General features: G+C 45.6%; 1 protein-coding gene across 1 annotated transcript in view; it reads left to right on the top strand.

Annotated features, from left to right (window-relative positions):
* LOC102295614 (BAH and coiled-coil domain-containing protein 1) overlaps window positions 1-17,434 on the top strand; it is a 62,134-nt gene that overhangs the window by 16,158 nt on the left and 28,542 nt on the right. The window contains 1 exon segment of the mRNA XM_042226372.1: window positions 12,872-13,054. Coding sequence (XP_042082306.1) covers window positions 12,872-13,054 — 183 coding nt within the window.

A 17,434-nucleotide genomic window follows, 5' to 3' on the forward strand; every position in this document is an offset into this window, starting at 1 on the left:
AGGAGGCCAAAGGGTTAGACGGGAAGAGAAGAAGAGAAGAGAGATAAATGAGGGAGGGGGCTTAATGAGAGCCCTGACTCACATGATTATGGGACTGGCTGATAGAAATCAGGATCTTTCTCAAAGAAGTCAATTAACCCCCTCCCCCTACTCTAATTATGCATGGATTGCTCCACTGGCTCTTTACTGATAGGGCTGCTCAGCACAGCTCAATATGCAGACTCATGCTGCCTGACTCTGTGTTGTGAGAAGCATTTGTCAAGCTTTTTTTTTCAGTCTGCTAGCAGCCTGCTTTAAACTCAGGGTTTTTCAAAGCCATTTGTTACCCCCATTCTACTCCTCTTTACTCACCTGCCAGGCAGACAGTCAGTACCAGGCAGTGCCAGTAGGGGGCTCCACCCTCAGGAGGATTCTGGTTATTAGCGTATTAGTAACTAGATGATGACTGAACTCTGTGGTCAGAGTAAATAAGCAATGTTGTAGAATGTCAACACGACCAGGCGGCTCCTTCACAGCACCCAGTGTTGACATAACTGCTCTCTTATCTGAGGAGAGCAAAGCCCATCGCCACAATAGAAAGCTATGCCAGATCAAATACAGTAAAGGCTAGAAACCACACTCTCCAAAACACAAATCCATACTCACACAGTGGCTGTGAGGGAATGCGGTGCATGTGGTAATACATACAGCACAAAACAATGGATAAAGCTGCGGTCCCAGCACAGGTTATTCGTTCTGCTAGACTGTCTGGTTTTCATGTTAACCCATTAAAATAATGGGGTGTTTAGGGTGCTGGCAGTCTGCGTAAAGAACCTGGACTCTGCTGTTATTGCTCAGCTTGGTAACGAATCAGTCTGACAGTCATAAAACACGCTTTGCCATTAAGCATCAGTGAATGAGCGGTTTAAGGTGAAGTGACAACTAATAGTTGTCTCAAAAAAAAAAAAGCAGAAGAAAACAAAGGACGCAGGGGAGAGGACGCAAAAAGAAAGATGTCCGTGTTTTGATTTTCAAAATCTGTGTTTAAGCACCTGTGTCACATTTGCGATCTCTGTGTCAAAACATTTCAGGAGACCTTCTTCCCCTCATTGCCTCACAGCACCCTAATAACTCTTCTTTAGTCTGCTTCCTCGCCGCTTCCCCTCCACACGCCGCCCCTCCTCTCCATTATGGCCTCTGCCAGATCTAGACGGCACTTGGCTCACACTGGCGTTATGATAACCTGCTGAAAGCTGTTGCTCTCCTGTGAGCATGCAGACTCCCAGCCGAGGTTTCCCTGCATCACTTTTCCCTCGTGTTCTCCGGTCAACCCCACAGCTATGACTTGCTTCATTTGTTTCATACATTCACCAAATCATTGCATGAGTTCAGACCTTTCATATAAATTTTGGCTTTCTGACCCAGCATAGGTGCTGATATATTTTATGGCCACCAATGTTAAGCATAAATTAAAGAAAAATAAGAATAGGTGTACTCTTCAAAGTAACTTTAATAGTTACTCAGGGATACTGAGTTTTTATTTGAAACCTAAAACACTGCTAGTATAGAACTATTAGACATGGCCAGTTGGAAAACATTTTTTTTTAACTTGCAGGTTTATAACTTTTCAGTATTTAGTGGTGTTTTTGTGTGACTTGTCAGTAAGTGTGTGTGAGTGGAAGGATCTGCTAAGGCAAACCAAACAAGCAGCTGCAACACATCTGTTGGCTTCGATCAGATGCTGCAAGCCTGTTGTAAGCCCACAAGGTCTGTTCCCTTCTTCTCTGCTATTTCTTTTATATATATATATGTATGTGTGTGTCCCAGACAAATACAGAGAGGAGGATAACACATGATGGCCCATAATGCCCCTCCAACATACTAAATGCGATCACTGTAAAAGTAATGGAGGACTGCAGTGGTAGCTGTTCATCCACACAGACAGGAATGAGCAGCTGATCTAGAAAAAACAATCCCCCTTCCTCCTCCATGGTTTGACCTTGTATTTTTGCCTCTTCCACAATGAGTCGTTAAAGCCGTCAAGATAACCAGCTGGAGAGCAGAGGAGGCTAAGGTAGGTTATGGCAGGTCAGGGAACAGGAGGGGAGACAAGAGGCATTTAAATTTGTGGGGGGTTTTGTCTGTGCTGCTGCCTTGCTCTGTGTTACATTTCATCTGCTGATGTTTGTGCAATGATGAGCTCCGTTCTTTTGTAATGATGACAGGAAATGCTCTTAATTTTACTCATTTCTGCCTTTGTGGCTGCAGATGTTGAGCAGACACCGGCAGCAGCATTCCATAGATGACCGGTGTCAAGAGTTATCGCAAGATATAACTCATCTTTAAAGGCCAGTTTGGCAGCGTGATTTGGCTAAACTCGTGCATTTGAAAGTGCAGATGGATAAAGTGGGAGAGGAAGTGGTTATCTCCATGAGTCGAGAAGAGTTTTGTCATTATGGCTAAGACGTTTGGTAACAAGAGAAGTCAAGGTGATGCATGTGAGATTATACACTGTGTTCTTTACAAGGTGATACTGTATAATGTTTGGCCTTGGCTACCCAGGTGCCTCGCTTCCCCTTGTCTGTAGGTTATCAGAACAAAACTGCTTGCATTTGTCTTAGCCGAACGCTACAAGAATTAAACATTTTTCCTTTGTTCCCCCTGTGAACCAACAGCAAATTACATTCAGGGCTGCAGAAAGACCTTGGACTGGCTGGTGCAGCGGTTCCCGGCTCTGTTATCTGCACTGTTCTGCTCTGTGCCTCTGACAGGCTACATCAAAAAGAGAGAAGCCAGAGCAGGGAGCTGCCTTCTGTTTCTCTCACAGACATCAGACTTTATCATATTACAGGACAATCCAAGAGAACTTGGAGGACAGCAGCAACGTAGTGACTCCAACCAGACCCCTGATGTCCAGGACTGCTCTGCATGACCTAAATGAGGTGCCAGGCTACAGACGGAGGGAGGGAGAGAAGATGGGAAGACTGGGGAGAACAGGACATTCCGACGAGTCCTCGTTGCCGTTTGAATGCTAGGATGTTGATTTATGGGTGACTCTGATATAGGGAGGGGCTAACCCCATAAAACAAGATGTTCATTACACTTTTGGACCTTGTGAACACTGATGGACAAACAAGAGCAGAGAAACGGAGCGCAAATGGGACAAGAGAGTGGGAGGAAAAGTGATTTTAAAGAGAAAAAAACTGAAAATGAAGAGAAAGTGTTTCCATTTTGAAGCATGTGGCTGACGCCAACTGAGGGAAGAGACCGAGGTGATGAGGGAGGACAGAAATATGGAACTGAGCAGCAGGGGGATGGAGGGAGAGTGATGTGGGATGATGGAGAGGGTGTGAGGACGGAAAAGGAAAACTGAGAAGGGGAATGAGTGATGGGGCTCGAAGGAGCAAATGGAGAAGAAGGGATGAAAGTGAAAAAGGGAAGACAGCAGGCAAAATTTGCCCCAATGAATTGAGCTGCTTGCAGATTTATGTGGTGTTGTGGTTATCATTGTGCATGAACCAAAGGAGATGGGGAGACTCGAGCAATGCGACGCCCAAGCGTGAGCGTGCGTTTATCTGTGTATGCATTGCAGCACACTTTTATTCTCCCTCAGCACGTTGCCCATGTCTCCTCCAAAGCAAACTAACTTCTGAATTTGACAGAACCCTCGCCTGTGGTGAGGTAACATCCACCAACATCCACACTACACTTTTCCAAAGTCTATCTACCTAGCACTGCTGGTTGAGAGAAGAGAGGATTAGACCACCCAGGACTGGGTAGTCAAAGCACCGCTTTGATGTGGCACGAGCATATGTGCAGTGCATGGGTACAATCTCTGCTAAAACACACTCGCAAAACACAGTTTTACTGCCTCCTGTGCGGCATCATTACTCCTCGTCAGTGGAGCGGTGGGATGCTCAAAAAGAGAAGGAGAGGGAGAGCGAGAGAGACGCAGCCACCTCCTGTGCCAGGCACTGCCAGGCTGAAATGCTGGAGCCGTATGGTCACCCCGAGGGAGGGGAAACCTGCCCGGTCTAACCACATCTCAATTAACCAATTAAGTTCAAAAGTTAACAGGGTACTAATTAGAGAATAGTGCTGAATCCTTGTTTTAATCTCTCTTTTTTCCCCACTACGAGGCATGTCTGTGTCCGTGACCTGGCTGGCTGAGCTTTGCCTGCATCGGCTGAAACATGGCACGCAAGCTGCCGTTAGTCACCCATCCATCCCCATGGCCAGAACATAAAACCAATGGATTTAGAAGGATCAGTCATCAGCTGTAAAACAAACCAGATTCAGAGCATTCCATCTGATCTTTCCAGTGAAACAGGAGGACCATGAAAATCCCATTTTTGGATCTAGAGTTTTCAGAGACCTGTGAGTGAATATTCACAAATGAAGGATAGTTTTTAGTCATAGCTAACGTGGCTGTTTCCTGCTCATCCGGCTTGTATTTGTTCCTGCAGATGGGCTTTAATGGATGCCAAATGGGAGGTTTAGTGCCTCACTATTGGCCTGTTGGAGTCTCTTTTTAACACCATCATATTAAATGACTTGCATTTAGGACTCGAGGCAACGGCGTGCTCCTGTCGTTGACAATATGCCTCGGGCAGAAAGTGTTTGTAACACACCGCTAAAAGTATAAATTTTATCCCCGCATTAAAGGAGGAGAAGAGGGGCTGCTATATTGGCTGCTACCACCAATAAAAAGATATGTGGGCTGTATGACACAATTGTAGTAAGGCGGCTTTGAGCCCCGGAGCCAAACATGGTGTGTTTAGAATCAGGCTGACAGCTCGATATAGAGAGAGGTGAGAAAGCCTTCTTTGACTCTGCTCTGCTTTCTAACAGGGAATTATTATTTTTTCTGTCTGTTTGTTTTTTGGGATTTGGGGAGTGGTGGTATTTAATGACCCATGCAATTCAAGCTCCTGAATGATTGGTAGGATGATTAGCTGTTTGTATTTCTGAGTGTGTGCGTGTGTGAATGAAGAAGAGGCTGAATAAGTCTTGGATGTCAGAAAGCAGTTTGAGGGGTGAAGGACTCCCTTGTCGTATGCGAGGCCCTGGAGGATTCCTCCCCTCTTCCTCTCTTCCTCCTCCTCCCTTGTTCGCCCCCTGAATCTCATCTCTTCCTCTGTGAGATCCACAATGCTGGGAAGAAATGTGTCATTAACAGGGGAGACCAAAATAATGTTTATGGGCTCAAGCAGCACTGAAATCATTTTCCATATCAGTGCAACTGCATGGGCCCTGTGGGGGAGTAAATCTGATTTTCTCCTCCCTGTGCCAATGGGAAACATCATGGGAAAGAAAACAGATTGGATTGTTAGAGAGATGGCCTGACGCAGCTGTGGGCGGCTCTTTTTGTGTTTGGGTGTGCTGCTGCTGTGTGCGTATATCATACAGACAGGATCAACCAGAGAAGGGAAGAGAAGGCAAAATAAAAATGTGGATGTTAGCGTGAATGTGTGGATGAGAGAACGAGCCCCACTATGGGAATCGCAATTTCATGCCTCGGGAATAAAGAGCTGGGATGCAACAAATGACCCTCGTGGAACAATGGGTCAGTTAACAAGCACAACCACCAGTTTGGTCTGGACACATCAAATGTCCTGTAGAAGTTACAAGGAGTAAAGTAGTTCCAACTAAATCTGATGCCTTTTATGCCCGTTCCATAAGAAACATTTGCATTTTATCCACGTAGCCAAGAGGGGGGGAAAGGAATAGGTTTAGTAAAGCGTGGAGGGAAGTTTAATAAAGTAAAATGCTGACGGAAATAACTATGTGCTTTGAGAGAAAACACTTCGTAATGAGAAAACTGCTTGAGTAATTTGCACTTCCTGTTACATCATGAACACTTAAGTTCTCACAGAAAGGACAGAAACGAGCAAAAGCAGAATGCGGTGATTTCGTGTTGTGGTTTTCTTGTATGTTCTCTTAAATCTCTGTTGTGGGACTAGGTAAAGAGAGTGTGCATGTGTGGGTGAGTATAAAAGGAAGGTAATGGGCCTTGAGCTCATTTGGCCTGGCCTGGTGCTGTTGCTGTTTCGAATCTGTCCTCCCACCTTCCGTGTCCCGGACCTGGAATGTCTGCTTGTTCTCCACAGATGAGGCCAGTGACTCAGCAAACAACTGCACTTTCACATGGCTCACAGCAAGCGCGCTTAAACAAGGGTCTAAGTGATGAGCCCAAACCTTTGCCTGAGGCTATTAATATTTTAATAGCATTAAACAGTGAGTAGCATTAAACCTTAGCACTGCACTTTACTCTTCATCGCCCCGCTCTTACCCCAGTTTTTTACTCCGCTCTAGCTCTCACCTGCAATCTTCACCGCTTAGCACAATCTCACTTTGACAGTCAGATGTCTGATTGTCTCTTAAACAACACTTCCTGGCCCGCTCCCCAGAAAATAGCCATGAAATTTCAGTCTGTCTTCTTTATTTACTTTGCCCATAACACACCTCTTCAGCGGGAACTCTATCAGACATTGATATCTCTTTTTGTTGGCCCCCTCCTGCCCCTCATACCAGTGTTGGCACAGCGGCTATGGAACTGAAGAGGAAGCTCCTTTTTGATAAAAATAAACCTTTCTGAAAAAGAGCTTCATGAATGATTAATTGTGATAAACATGACGTGCTGTACTCCTTGAAATGGCAGCCTGGCCAGGTACCTAGACACATGTGATGCTGGCTTTTGCAGTTTTGCAAACTGCTGTATAAACAGTGAAAAGGTTCGAGGAGTAGAATAGATAAAGAGAGACGCTGGTGGCATGTGTGCACATTTTCTCCCGTTTTCTCTTTAGCGTGGCATGTGTGGCTCCATTGTTATGTTCGGGCTCCCTGCCAAACTTGAGTGAGCCAGTTGGTCTAATTTGTTTAGGATTAGAATCTCTTATCCATATCATGTCGACTTCTATATTGTATAAACAGCTGGGTGAAGTGGCAGGGGTTCTTCAGCTGACCTCCCCAGGCCAATTTTATTTGCATTGTACTCATGCAAAGAATTCCCAGAATCCCTTTTACCCCGTCATCACTTCAGTAGTGAGAGAGTGGCTGACCACGAAGCCACTCAGCAAACACAGGCTGTCAACTTGAGCGAGACGACCACCATACGGATGCACAATCGCACACACAAAGGATCACATATGTTCATAAACGCACACACACATACTCCCACACGCTCTCTGCTGATTTCACTTTGAAAGTTTCTCACAGTTCCTCGGTCTCTTATCTACTCTAAACTCTCACCCCTTTCCCCTCCTCTGGATGTTGCATGTAGTAATGAGGCTTTCTCACTCTCTTTCGCCATCCATTCTTATAACTGGTTCTCTTTCTCCCACCCCCACACTGACCACATCCACTAAACTCACTCCACAGGCACGCAGTGTGGAGAGTGTTGGAGGCGTCCGCTACTGGCACTTTCCCCCACCCCTGCACTGGGCCCAGGTCCAGGACTGGACTGCCTGCTCGCTCTCTCACTCTTTCTCTCCCTCACTTAAGTATACTTCTGATCCTCCTGCAGTAGCCCACTCCCCCAGTCCCACCATCAAGCCTCACTTCGACACAGAAAGAAAAAAGTCAGGGAGGTGGGAGTTTGTAAAGCAGGGGGCAAGTTAAGAAGAGGAAGGGGAAAAAACTTGCTACAGTTGTTTCTGAAGTGAGGAGGAATTTGGCTACCAGTTGCACTAATGTTTTCAAGATGACTTTGACTGTTTGAAGGAAATCCCCCCACTTTAGTAGCCATTTGAAATTCCATCTGTGTTTTATTGTGAGGAAGTAGGTGCTGGGTTAGTCAGCGGCCCTCCAGGGTAGCAGTGCAGTCTGTCTGGGGCTGCTGATGTGTACAGTTGCCCAATCCAGTCTGTGTTACTGGAGGGTCAAAAACTAAGTCCTGTGTTTGAGTGAATGTGTGTGTGTGGAAAGTCTGGCTGGCTTCTTCTTGGGCGTCTGAATTCCTGGGCAGAACATGGAACTACATTAGTAGGAAACTCTGATGAAAAAGACACTGAAGTGGGAGTGAAGTTCGCTTACCAACGAGCATCCTGCTCAGTATGTTTTTACTTGGTAAGTAACTCTTCAAATGTCTGTTTCTTCCTTGCTGTTTCCTACTTTCATAGTGGGTTCTTTCGTAAACAAGTGCTAAAGAAACAAGCTGCTACAATTTACAGCTAAACACAGAAATTCTTAAATGTCTGATATAATATAAAACCTAGCTTACCAGTGTATGTTCTGTCGTGTTTCTTTCTGTGTTAAAGCAGTGCCAGTAACTAGCAGCTCCTGGAAGAAGTACATTTATATTTATTTTCCCTTGAATCACCAATCTGATGTTAATTTCATTCATTTAAGACAAGAAGGGGAGTGTGTATTTTCTGTCAGAGGACATGACTGAGAGAGTGAGAGAGAGTACAGCTGCCACATGGCACTGACCGTTCACTGAGCGACCTAAACTGCTCACAGACTCTCTGATACGAGCTCTTATAAACTGGTTGTGTGTCTGTGTGTTTTTATTCTCTGGCATTTCTTCTTCTGCTTCTTCCCTCCACTCTGTGGCACTTGGTGATCACTGAGCTGTGGAGAGCAGGTTGATGCAGTCACATCTGCAATTTTCTTTCCGTCTCTCTTCTCCTCACGTCACCATCACTCTCACTTCTCATTGTGCGTCTGGCTTCTTTGTCTAGACGACACGTCCATCCGTCCCTTCGGGCTGCGGTCTGTGAATAAGACGGAGGGCTTTAGACTGCCTTGGCTTGTTTTTCAAGAGCAGACAGAGAAATATGATCCAAGGTGAAATAAATGTACTTCTTCTTCTTCTTCTTCTTAGAGGCGTAGTTGTAGATCCCCATGTGCTCCCTCACATGCTCATAAACACAAGCGCATGTGGATGGGCGTCTGCCTCTTCAGGAGAAATTTTTGATCTGATTCCCAGCATTGAAAAGAACAAGATGTTGTGGGTGGGTGCTTGTTGTCTTCCTAGCTTTTTTTTTCCCCTTTTACCCCATCACTTTGTGGTCCACATGCAGATGAGATTGTATTATGCCTCGTCAAGGCCCCAAATTACCCTGAGTTGTATGATGACATCACATCCCTCCCCTCAACTTGACAACTGAAACCTGTTTAAATTCACTGGACGAGTGTGTGTTTGATTGCAACTGTGACCTAAGTGGAGTTTCAAGGTAGACTGGCTGTTCTTGCTGAGCAGCATGCTGACCAACTGCATCTGCCCACTGCTGTTGTAATGGCTCGTATTCAGCCTCCTTGCCTCGAGCGCTGTTTCTCTTTCGTTCCCATGACAACTGGGCCTTCGTTCTCCTAGCTACGCCTCCCTGCCTGCTGCTCACTCCGTGCCGCCCTCAGGGGCCCATGCCTGGGCCCACATTATTGTGTGTGCATGCATGTATATTTTTGTTGTTGCACGCAAACTGGTCTCCTTCACCCTTGCACACCAACGCCGGAGCAAAACAGTAGCACTAGTTAACACCTCCACCTCCGGAGGTTCTGCGGCATTTGTGTTTGTTTCTCTGGATCTATGTGAACACAACTGTGTGAGTTTGAGTGTTGGGATGTGGTGTTGAGATGTCAGGAAGGGAGGTGGGTTTCCCCTTATCCCAGTGTCCCCTTCTCCTTTAATTCCCTAATAGGATTAATCTTCATCTCTGTCAGGGATCGGTGCCGATTAGGATGCACATGACCCGATTTTCTTAAGAGCGCATACAACTGCACTGCTGGCTCCACTTAGGAACTGGAGAAATAAATAAACACAGTTTAGAGAAAACACACAGGCGCAGAAAACATAACTTTTACAAGGAGGCGGTGGAGCAACGGCTAAGTCACTATTTATTACACCACTAAAACTGTAATAGTAAGTCGAGCAGTGGTGCCGTCATGGCTCAGACTTTTATTCCACTTGTTCTGCACTGCTTTAGTTGGCATCCAAAGTGAAAGAAAGGTGAAAAACCAGCCCACTTTTATAACCTATGTGCTTTCTCACCGACACCTCTGATTCATTAGGATTTATATGGGTTCAGGGAGGGCATTGTATTAACGCAGCGTGAGTGGAGTTTGTGTTTTCTAAACAAGAGTATGAAAATTTGAAAAAAAAATAAATAAATAAAGCAGGAATTTGTGTGGCGTCATGCACAGCATACTTTCAGTAGGAGGCAAATATAACACTAAGGGAGAGGTTATTTAGTGTGATTGACAGGTTGAGGAGTCTGCCAACCACTAACTCTCACCTGCTACAGTTTACATCAGAGCGGTGCTCAGTCCTTCACCAAGTGAAGATGCCACGGCCAAACTGGACCACTGGAAGGTCTGATTCGGTTGTGCTGTGGGAAGGGCTCGTGGTTTAATTTGATCCAAGACCCTTCTGAGGTTTTCATTCAATTCCTTTCTCCCTGAACACAGACTTAAACTTCAAAGATCTCCTTGCCCGACATCTACACATCCCCTTTTTAATGTATTGTCCTTCTCCTTTCCTTGTCTTTCTGGCAGAGGCTCTCTCCTCACTGTGTTAAGAGGGGCTTTGCAGCCTCTCTCTGTCACTCTATGTCTCTCTCACCCTTTCTCCCTCTCTCACTCTGAGGCAAGGCTGTTAATAATGCAGGAGGATTAGCTGATTTATGTGAGCCGGAGGCACTGAGGAAAGCTGGGGTTCCTGGGGGCGACAGGCAGAAGAGGGGAGGGGGGGGGCAATGAGTGTGCAGCATGGAGGGCGGTGACATACAGGAGCCCGACGTGTCTGGATGATGAAGGTTGGATGTGTGCCTGGTGAGCATGCTGGCCATAATCCACCCACCCACCACCCACCTCCACTGGCCCCAGACACCCACTCTGAACTCCGCAGAACCGTGCCAGGAGCCCTCCACAGGGACCAAGTGATAGGAGGTGGCAGCAGAGGGGAATGGGGACTGATACAGAGCAAAAGGAGAACAGCATGGATAGTGTAGCATGTGACCAGGCTACTTGACAGTGTCTCCCATCAACATGTGAAATGTTGCTATAGACAATTGAAATCTGATTAAATAGAAGATTTTTGCTACCATGTGATTTAGGAGATGTAGTCTCATTATTTTGTTCCAATGTTTTGTTATTAGAAGTGGATCTAAAAAAAAACCTCCAGCCCAATTTTACAGGCTTAGACTAAGATAACCTGATAATCCAGATAATCTACAGCAAAAGAGAAATGAATCACAACACACTTTGGCTTCATTTCTTTCTGTGATCAAATTTCAGAGACCTCCAAGAGTGTCGCTGCATCCACATGCGCACAAACACACACACACACACACACACACGCAGGATTGGTTGTAAGGTAGTTTTTCGAGGCAGGGCGCTGTAAGGTTGGGGATCGTGGGGGATTTCCACCTGTCTGGGGCGGTGGTACCAAGTGTGACAGAGGTGCTTTTGTATGTGTTGTGTGTTTGTGCGCGCACGCCTCTGCATGCTTCTGTGCTCTGGCCTATGAGCCATAGGCTATTCGGTGCAAAAGCGAGAAGCAGACTGATGGGTTTATCCCTGCTGTCTGCCCAGAGGATGTGCTCACTCACTGGCTGGCTGATTAAGGCTCCCACACAATTGTTCTCACACTCCCAGAAAAAGAAAAAAAAAAGGATCGATGCATGTTTGGACTGATTCATGCTCCAAGAAAATCAAATCACTCAGCATTCCTTGGGAGATCAGCTTGTCATAAGAGGCTCATAATGAATTTCTACTGTGTCGCTCTCCCCGTGTTTTGGTGTGCGCGATATACGATACACTAATGTGTGTCTGAGCATGTATCTGCATGTGTGCTCTCATACAGGCAACTTCATACATATGCATGAGACTTCACGGTGGTGTGACTTGGGGGAAATGAATGCGCAAAGAGCCGGGCACCCGGGCCCCTCGCTCAAGTGCACTGGCGGGCGCGTAATGGGAATGCAATTTAAGCAGTGGTTAATCAGTGTGTTTTCTCCAGCTTGCCCAGCAATGCATAATAGACAATCAGCCCCCAGTCATACGGGCGTTGCTACAAATGGTCAATTACTCATCATAGTCTTGTTAAACACACAGTTCAGCCAGCCAGGGACAGATTGCTCTGCTGGTGCCATTATTATGGTAAAGAACAAAGCAAAGCAATGCTAGAAACAGGGAAAGAGGGAGGGAAGGAAGAGACAATGAGGATTTGGAAGAGGCATGGTGTATTTCTGCACATCAAAATGGGACAGAGGAGGGGACGAGAAGAGTGAAGACAGCTTTTGTAACAAAGCAGGAGGAAGGAAAAAGGAGTGAAACACCGAAATGGAACCAGAGAAGAAAGAAGAGCACGGGATTGTCAGCGTCACGCAGAGAAAAAGCAAGACTGAAAGAAAACCAGACAGAGAGGAGGTGAAATGGAGCAAAGCAATAAAAGAGATTGAGGGCATAAAAGTGAGAGATGGAGAGCACAAGATAATGGAGGGAGGGAGAGAAATTGAGAAAGGGACACTGGGGAGCAGGAGCAAAAGTGTGTGAGAGCGAGAGGGAGAGAGCCTGAGAAAGTGTGTACTCAGCTGTGAGATGAGACCTCTGTCTGCCCATGGGGAGAGGTGGTGTGAGGGGAGAGAAGACGAGGGAAGAGGACTCTGCTGACAGTGAGGGGGAGGAGAGTCTCACACTTTCTCTCTGTCACACACATACGCTCTCTCACTCATTCAGCCTCTCCCGAGAGCAGCGATCACATTTGCCTGGCTTAATGATTCTACCAAAAAAAGAGAAGAAAAATATGTATATATGAGTGGGCCTCACACTGAGATGCAAAGCTTTTCTTGTTGTTTTTCCTTTTTAGTCACACTCACTGTCCCAGTGTACACACACTCCCAATTCTAACCATTCTTCTCTCTCCTTACCTTTTGTTCCTGTGGGAATGCAGGCAGTGGATTGATGGGCAATTCTTCTGCCTCCTTCATGGGGACCTTTCTGGCCAGTAGTCTGGGTTCCCCTCCTTCCCACCCGTCTCATCCCTCCCGGCCGCCCTCCTCGCCCTCTTCGCCCTCCTTCCGTGGCGGACCCCACTCGAGCGCCTCGCAAATCTGGTTTCCCCATTCGCATGAAGGTACCTCAAATCACACATGTACACAAACACACAGCCCCTCATCTGACCGCACCATCTGGATGAGGTGATATTTATGTCCTGGCATTATTGGAGGCAGCGTTGCACGGTGTATTGTTACTCTGATATTGTATATTTTTGTGTCGCGCTAGGTTTGCACCAAAGTACGGCTTGTAATCGTCTGGGCTCCAACCCTTTTATTTATGCACTAAAATAGGCCCACACCCAGCATGTTTGGGATAGAGCACTGTGCCACGGTTTTCTGGATACAGACACAGGGTTAAAAGTTCAGCCACAGAATCTTGCGGTATTCGATTCATGTCAGCAGGAATGTCACTCAGGGCCCTCTGAAGCAGCACATGCGACTATGTGCCAGTAAAAAAAAAAAAAAAAAAGTTGCAGTGATTGCAGAGCTTTCAGCCGGTGTCTCCATCACAGTCTTAAAAAGGTGGTTCCCACCAATCAGAATTACTAAACCCTTACTCGACACACACGCACATACACTCACAAACCAACTTCAACACCTCATATTCTGTCTCGATACAGCCAGGAAGTCAGATAACGATAAAGCTGAGGGATTAATGAAGTTGGGTGTTTCAGGAATTAATTGGGGTGACAGATAAACACAAGACAAATCATCTTATTAATATATTAACGTAAGGTCAGCTTTTCTGTGTCTTCACCTTCAGATTTACATCTTGCTAATTACGCACTGTGATGGCCACCTAAAATTACCTGGTGAATCACAATCCTGGATGGACTCTTGTTATTTCAGCCCCCTGGTTATAATATATTTATTATCTAAGAATAGCCCAGATGTTATCGGTGGGGAGACCAGTGGGAAGTGTTTCTTTTCTCTTTTTTTTTTTTTGAAATTCGTGGTCACTCATCAGCGGCACCCCACCTGCATGTTATGTGTCCAGGGATGATTAAGTGGATTACAGCTGAGATGCTGTATAGTCATGAAGATTGTTAAGTCATATGATATCTCCCAGCAACTTCCTTGCTCTGATGCCCCGGGCACCAGGCCGCTGACTCAGTGGACAGATGCTACACCAGATTAAACTCTAGACTCCTCCAAAATATTAGCTCCGGCGTCAGCCCAATCTCAGACATTTCCCTCCAAACTCATTTTGTAAGCATCAGTGTTTCCTTTATCTTATACTTTCTAGGTTTCATTGTCAAACACTTTCTTCTTGTGGAAAAGTAAAATAATATTAAGAGTGATGAAGATAATGCCAAGCCTAATAAAAGTAATGGAGGTGATTATGACTGGGATTATTACTCAGTTGGCAATGGAGGCCATTATCTCTATTGCAGTTTAATTGCATATAACGCACTAAGAGCATGATTGAATCCAGACTGTTCATCAACCACATTCAGCTGTTCCCTCCTCAAGATAATTGCATATTGTCTTTTTCCTGTTTTGCATAAAAAGCAAGTCATCAAAATGAGCGGCACAATTACCCAGACTCTCGCCTTCTCTCTCCGGGTGTCAGCAGAACCCCACCAGCATCAGAGCAGGCATTGACTTGTGCTTGTGTCGGTGCATTAGTGTTTCGCTTGTAACCTCAAAGAAGTGCTGTGTTTTTTTGTTTTTTTTCCGTCTTCTTCTTTTTCTCTGTTTTTAAAGCGGCTGCTTGCGTGCATATCTAAGCAAAGCAGTTCAAATTTGTATTCGAAAACGATTTTACGATTCGCACGTTTCTGGCATATACCTGTCATTGCGCGGAACGTCTTTGTTTCCGCTATTCCTCTGACACATTTTTCTACAGATTAAAAGCCCGAAATCTATCACGTAACAAGCAGATGAGAACAATTATCTGCTTTGCTTGCTAACTAGTCACTTAGTGGGGATAAACAATGGACTGTGGCTATATGGAGCAGGCTAATCACATTTATTTTTTATTACTCCTATTTGGTGAGTCAATTAAGAATTAATTCCTCTTTTCAATATAATAAGTTTTGCGGGCATTTGAAATGAGTTGGTGATAAAGAAAAGCCACATAAAATGTAAGATGGATATTATTTTTGCTCCATTAAGCCCGGAGAAAACAGCAAAAATGTTCAGAAATGCAGCATTCTACCAAGGTTTCAGCACCCAGATGTACCAGCATTACACTTCTTTTACTGATTATGCGGGCTGTTACAAAAATTTGAATATTTTAACCTTATGCATTGACCCTAAACATATCCATGGAAACGCCCCTACTTTGGCTACTAAAGTAACAAAATATCCCTTCGCAAACTTTCCACCTCAGTTTCTCAGGTTGGCTAAACTAAGAGGGAAAAAAAGGTCTCTCAACTTCAGCTGCCCTGGCATGGGCAGTAGTCTGGACGTGCTCTCCTGTCAGTTTAGGCTCCTTTAAATGACACTGGCGGTAAGGATAACTTTGGCAAAGGCATTTTTTTTTTCTTTTTTAACACAACAGTCTTTTGTTGACTTTTGGTTAAAGATTTATTGTTTTGGGAAAAGGAAAGTGTACAGCCAGTCTAACAAATTCTAGGATATTTCTGTAAGGTCACAGCAACAAGACCCAAATCATTAGTGGCTTTCATGACGTCAGAGGAGTTAACAGAGATTAAAGGAAGTTTTTGTTTCAGAATCTCTTCTTGCCAGCTACAGCAGCAGCCATTGTATGTTACCACAAGGAATTGTCTGTTTTTTTTCCTTTGCTGAGCTGAGCAGTGCTGTGAGCTCACTGTCACAGAGACGGAGTCTTAGTATACGGCTACGGATGCAAGAAGAAGGGTGGGTCGGTGGTGGGGGGACACAAAAATAGGGGCAGATGCAGTGTAGTGAATGTTTCAGTAAATGTAAACTGTTTTCACAACACCTGTTAAAATAAATTAGGCCCACCGAGCTTTTGAAAGATTTATTTTCATGTGTGGGACTGTTTGAATAAACCCCACTGAATCGACTGAGTGGAAAAATGAAAAAATAAATAAATAAATAAATAAAAATGACCAAAAGAGGAGAAAAAAGGGTGGGGAGTGGGTAAAGAATAAAAAGAAAACCTGCCGACTCCTCGCAGTCCCAAGGCCAGCTGGCCAGGGTCCAAATGACTTCTTAAGTTATGCCAAAAATAATCGCAGTCTCATATCTTTGTCCACACATATAAACACACGCATGCACGCACACACAGAGTTGCCTGCACACACCTGTCTAATCCACTTCTGTTTGATACGCCTTTCCAAGCCTATCTTCAGTTGTCCATCTTTCCTTCTGTGAGCAGTTGCTTGCTTTTCCTTTTGTAGGATTTAAGCTGCACCCCCCGCCTCTCCTCTTCCTTACTCCTGCTTCTTTCATTCTCTCTCTCCCTCTCCCTCTCTCTCTCCTGTGCCAGTCTGCATCCCTTCCTTTCAATTAGTCAAACCTGAAGAGATCCACCACAGTACTGCCCCTCCTCCGCCAAACATCTCTCGTCTCCTCTCCTCTTCTCCTCCCTTTCTGTGTCTTGATGGTTCTGTCACTTTTTTCTCAATTAGCAGACCTGACAGGCAGCTCAGGCTGCTCCTCCTCTCCTCTCGGTCTTCCTGTGGCGTGCTCTCTCTCTCTCCGTCCTTCTATCTCCTCGTCTCTGACGCGTTACAGCCACCTCCCTGGAGAAAATAGAATTTTCATTTATGTTATTTTTTTCTTCTATCAAAAGTGGTGAAAGCCTTATCAGTAACTGAATGTCTTCAGAGAAGGTGTAAGAGGACTGGTATTGTGCTAGTGAGAAACCGCCTCTAAAGCAGCAGGAATAATTCTCCTCTGCCTCTAGGTGCTGTTCTATATCTAACCCCCTTCTTTGTCCTCCCTGTTGGCCTGCTTCTCTCAACCCACCATGTTGCGAGAAATACCTTCAGAACTTCTAGAAATCCCTCCTTGGGATGCAGCTCTGTTTGTTCTGCCTCTCACCCCTGCTCTGCCGGTGGAAAGGAGGGCATGCGCTGTGAACTCCCCTCTGCCATTCACTTGCTGATGCTGGCGTGTTTATGTGTGAGTGTGCGGAGGGAGCGAAGGAGAGCGAGGTTGCAGTGCAGTCAGCAGACTGCACTAAGACCCTGCTCACGTCGCCTGCAGCAGCATCGGCAGCAGAAGTAGCAGCTTCCCTTGTCCTGGCCAGATTAATGGCTGAATGAGCTCCGCCGTGCCCAGCAGTCCCCCTCTTGCTGCCCCAGTGGAGAGCATGCTGAAACTGAGCAGGCTGGCATTATCGGGCACAGCCAGACCACACTGTGAAAAGGGATTACGCCATCAATCGTCACGCTCACAAACAACATGCTGCCGCAGAAAAAAAAAAAGACCCTCTCCCAGCTTGGATAAAGACTGGCAAACAGCTCTCTGCTTTTCCCTCTCCTGAAATCAAAGGAAAAAATGACTTGCTTAAACAAAGC

This window comes from Haplochromis burtoni, unplaced genomic scaffold, assembly GCF_018398535.1.
Source record: "Haplochromis burtoni strain Fernald_Lab_line unplaced genomic scaffold, NCSU_Asbu1 Contig_209, whole genome shotgun sequence".
Classification (NCBI taxonomy): domain Eukaryota; kingdom Metazoa; phylum Chordata; class Actinopteri; order Cichliformes; family Cichlidae; genus Haplochromis; species Haplochromis burtoni.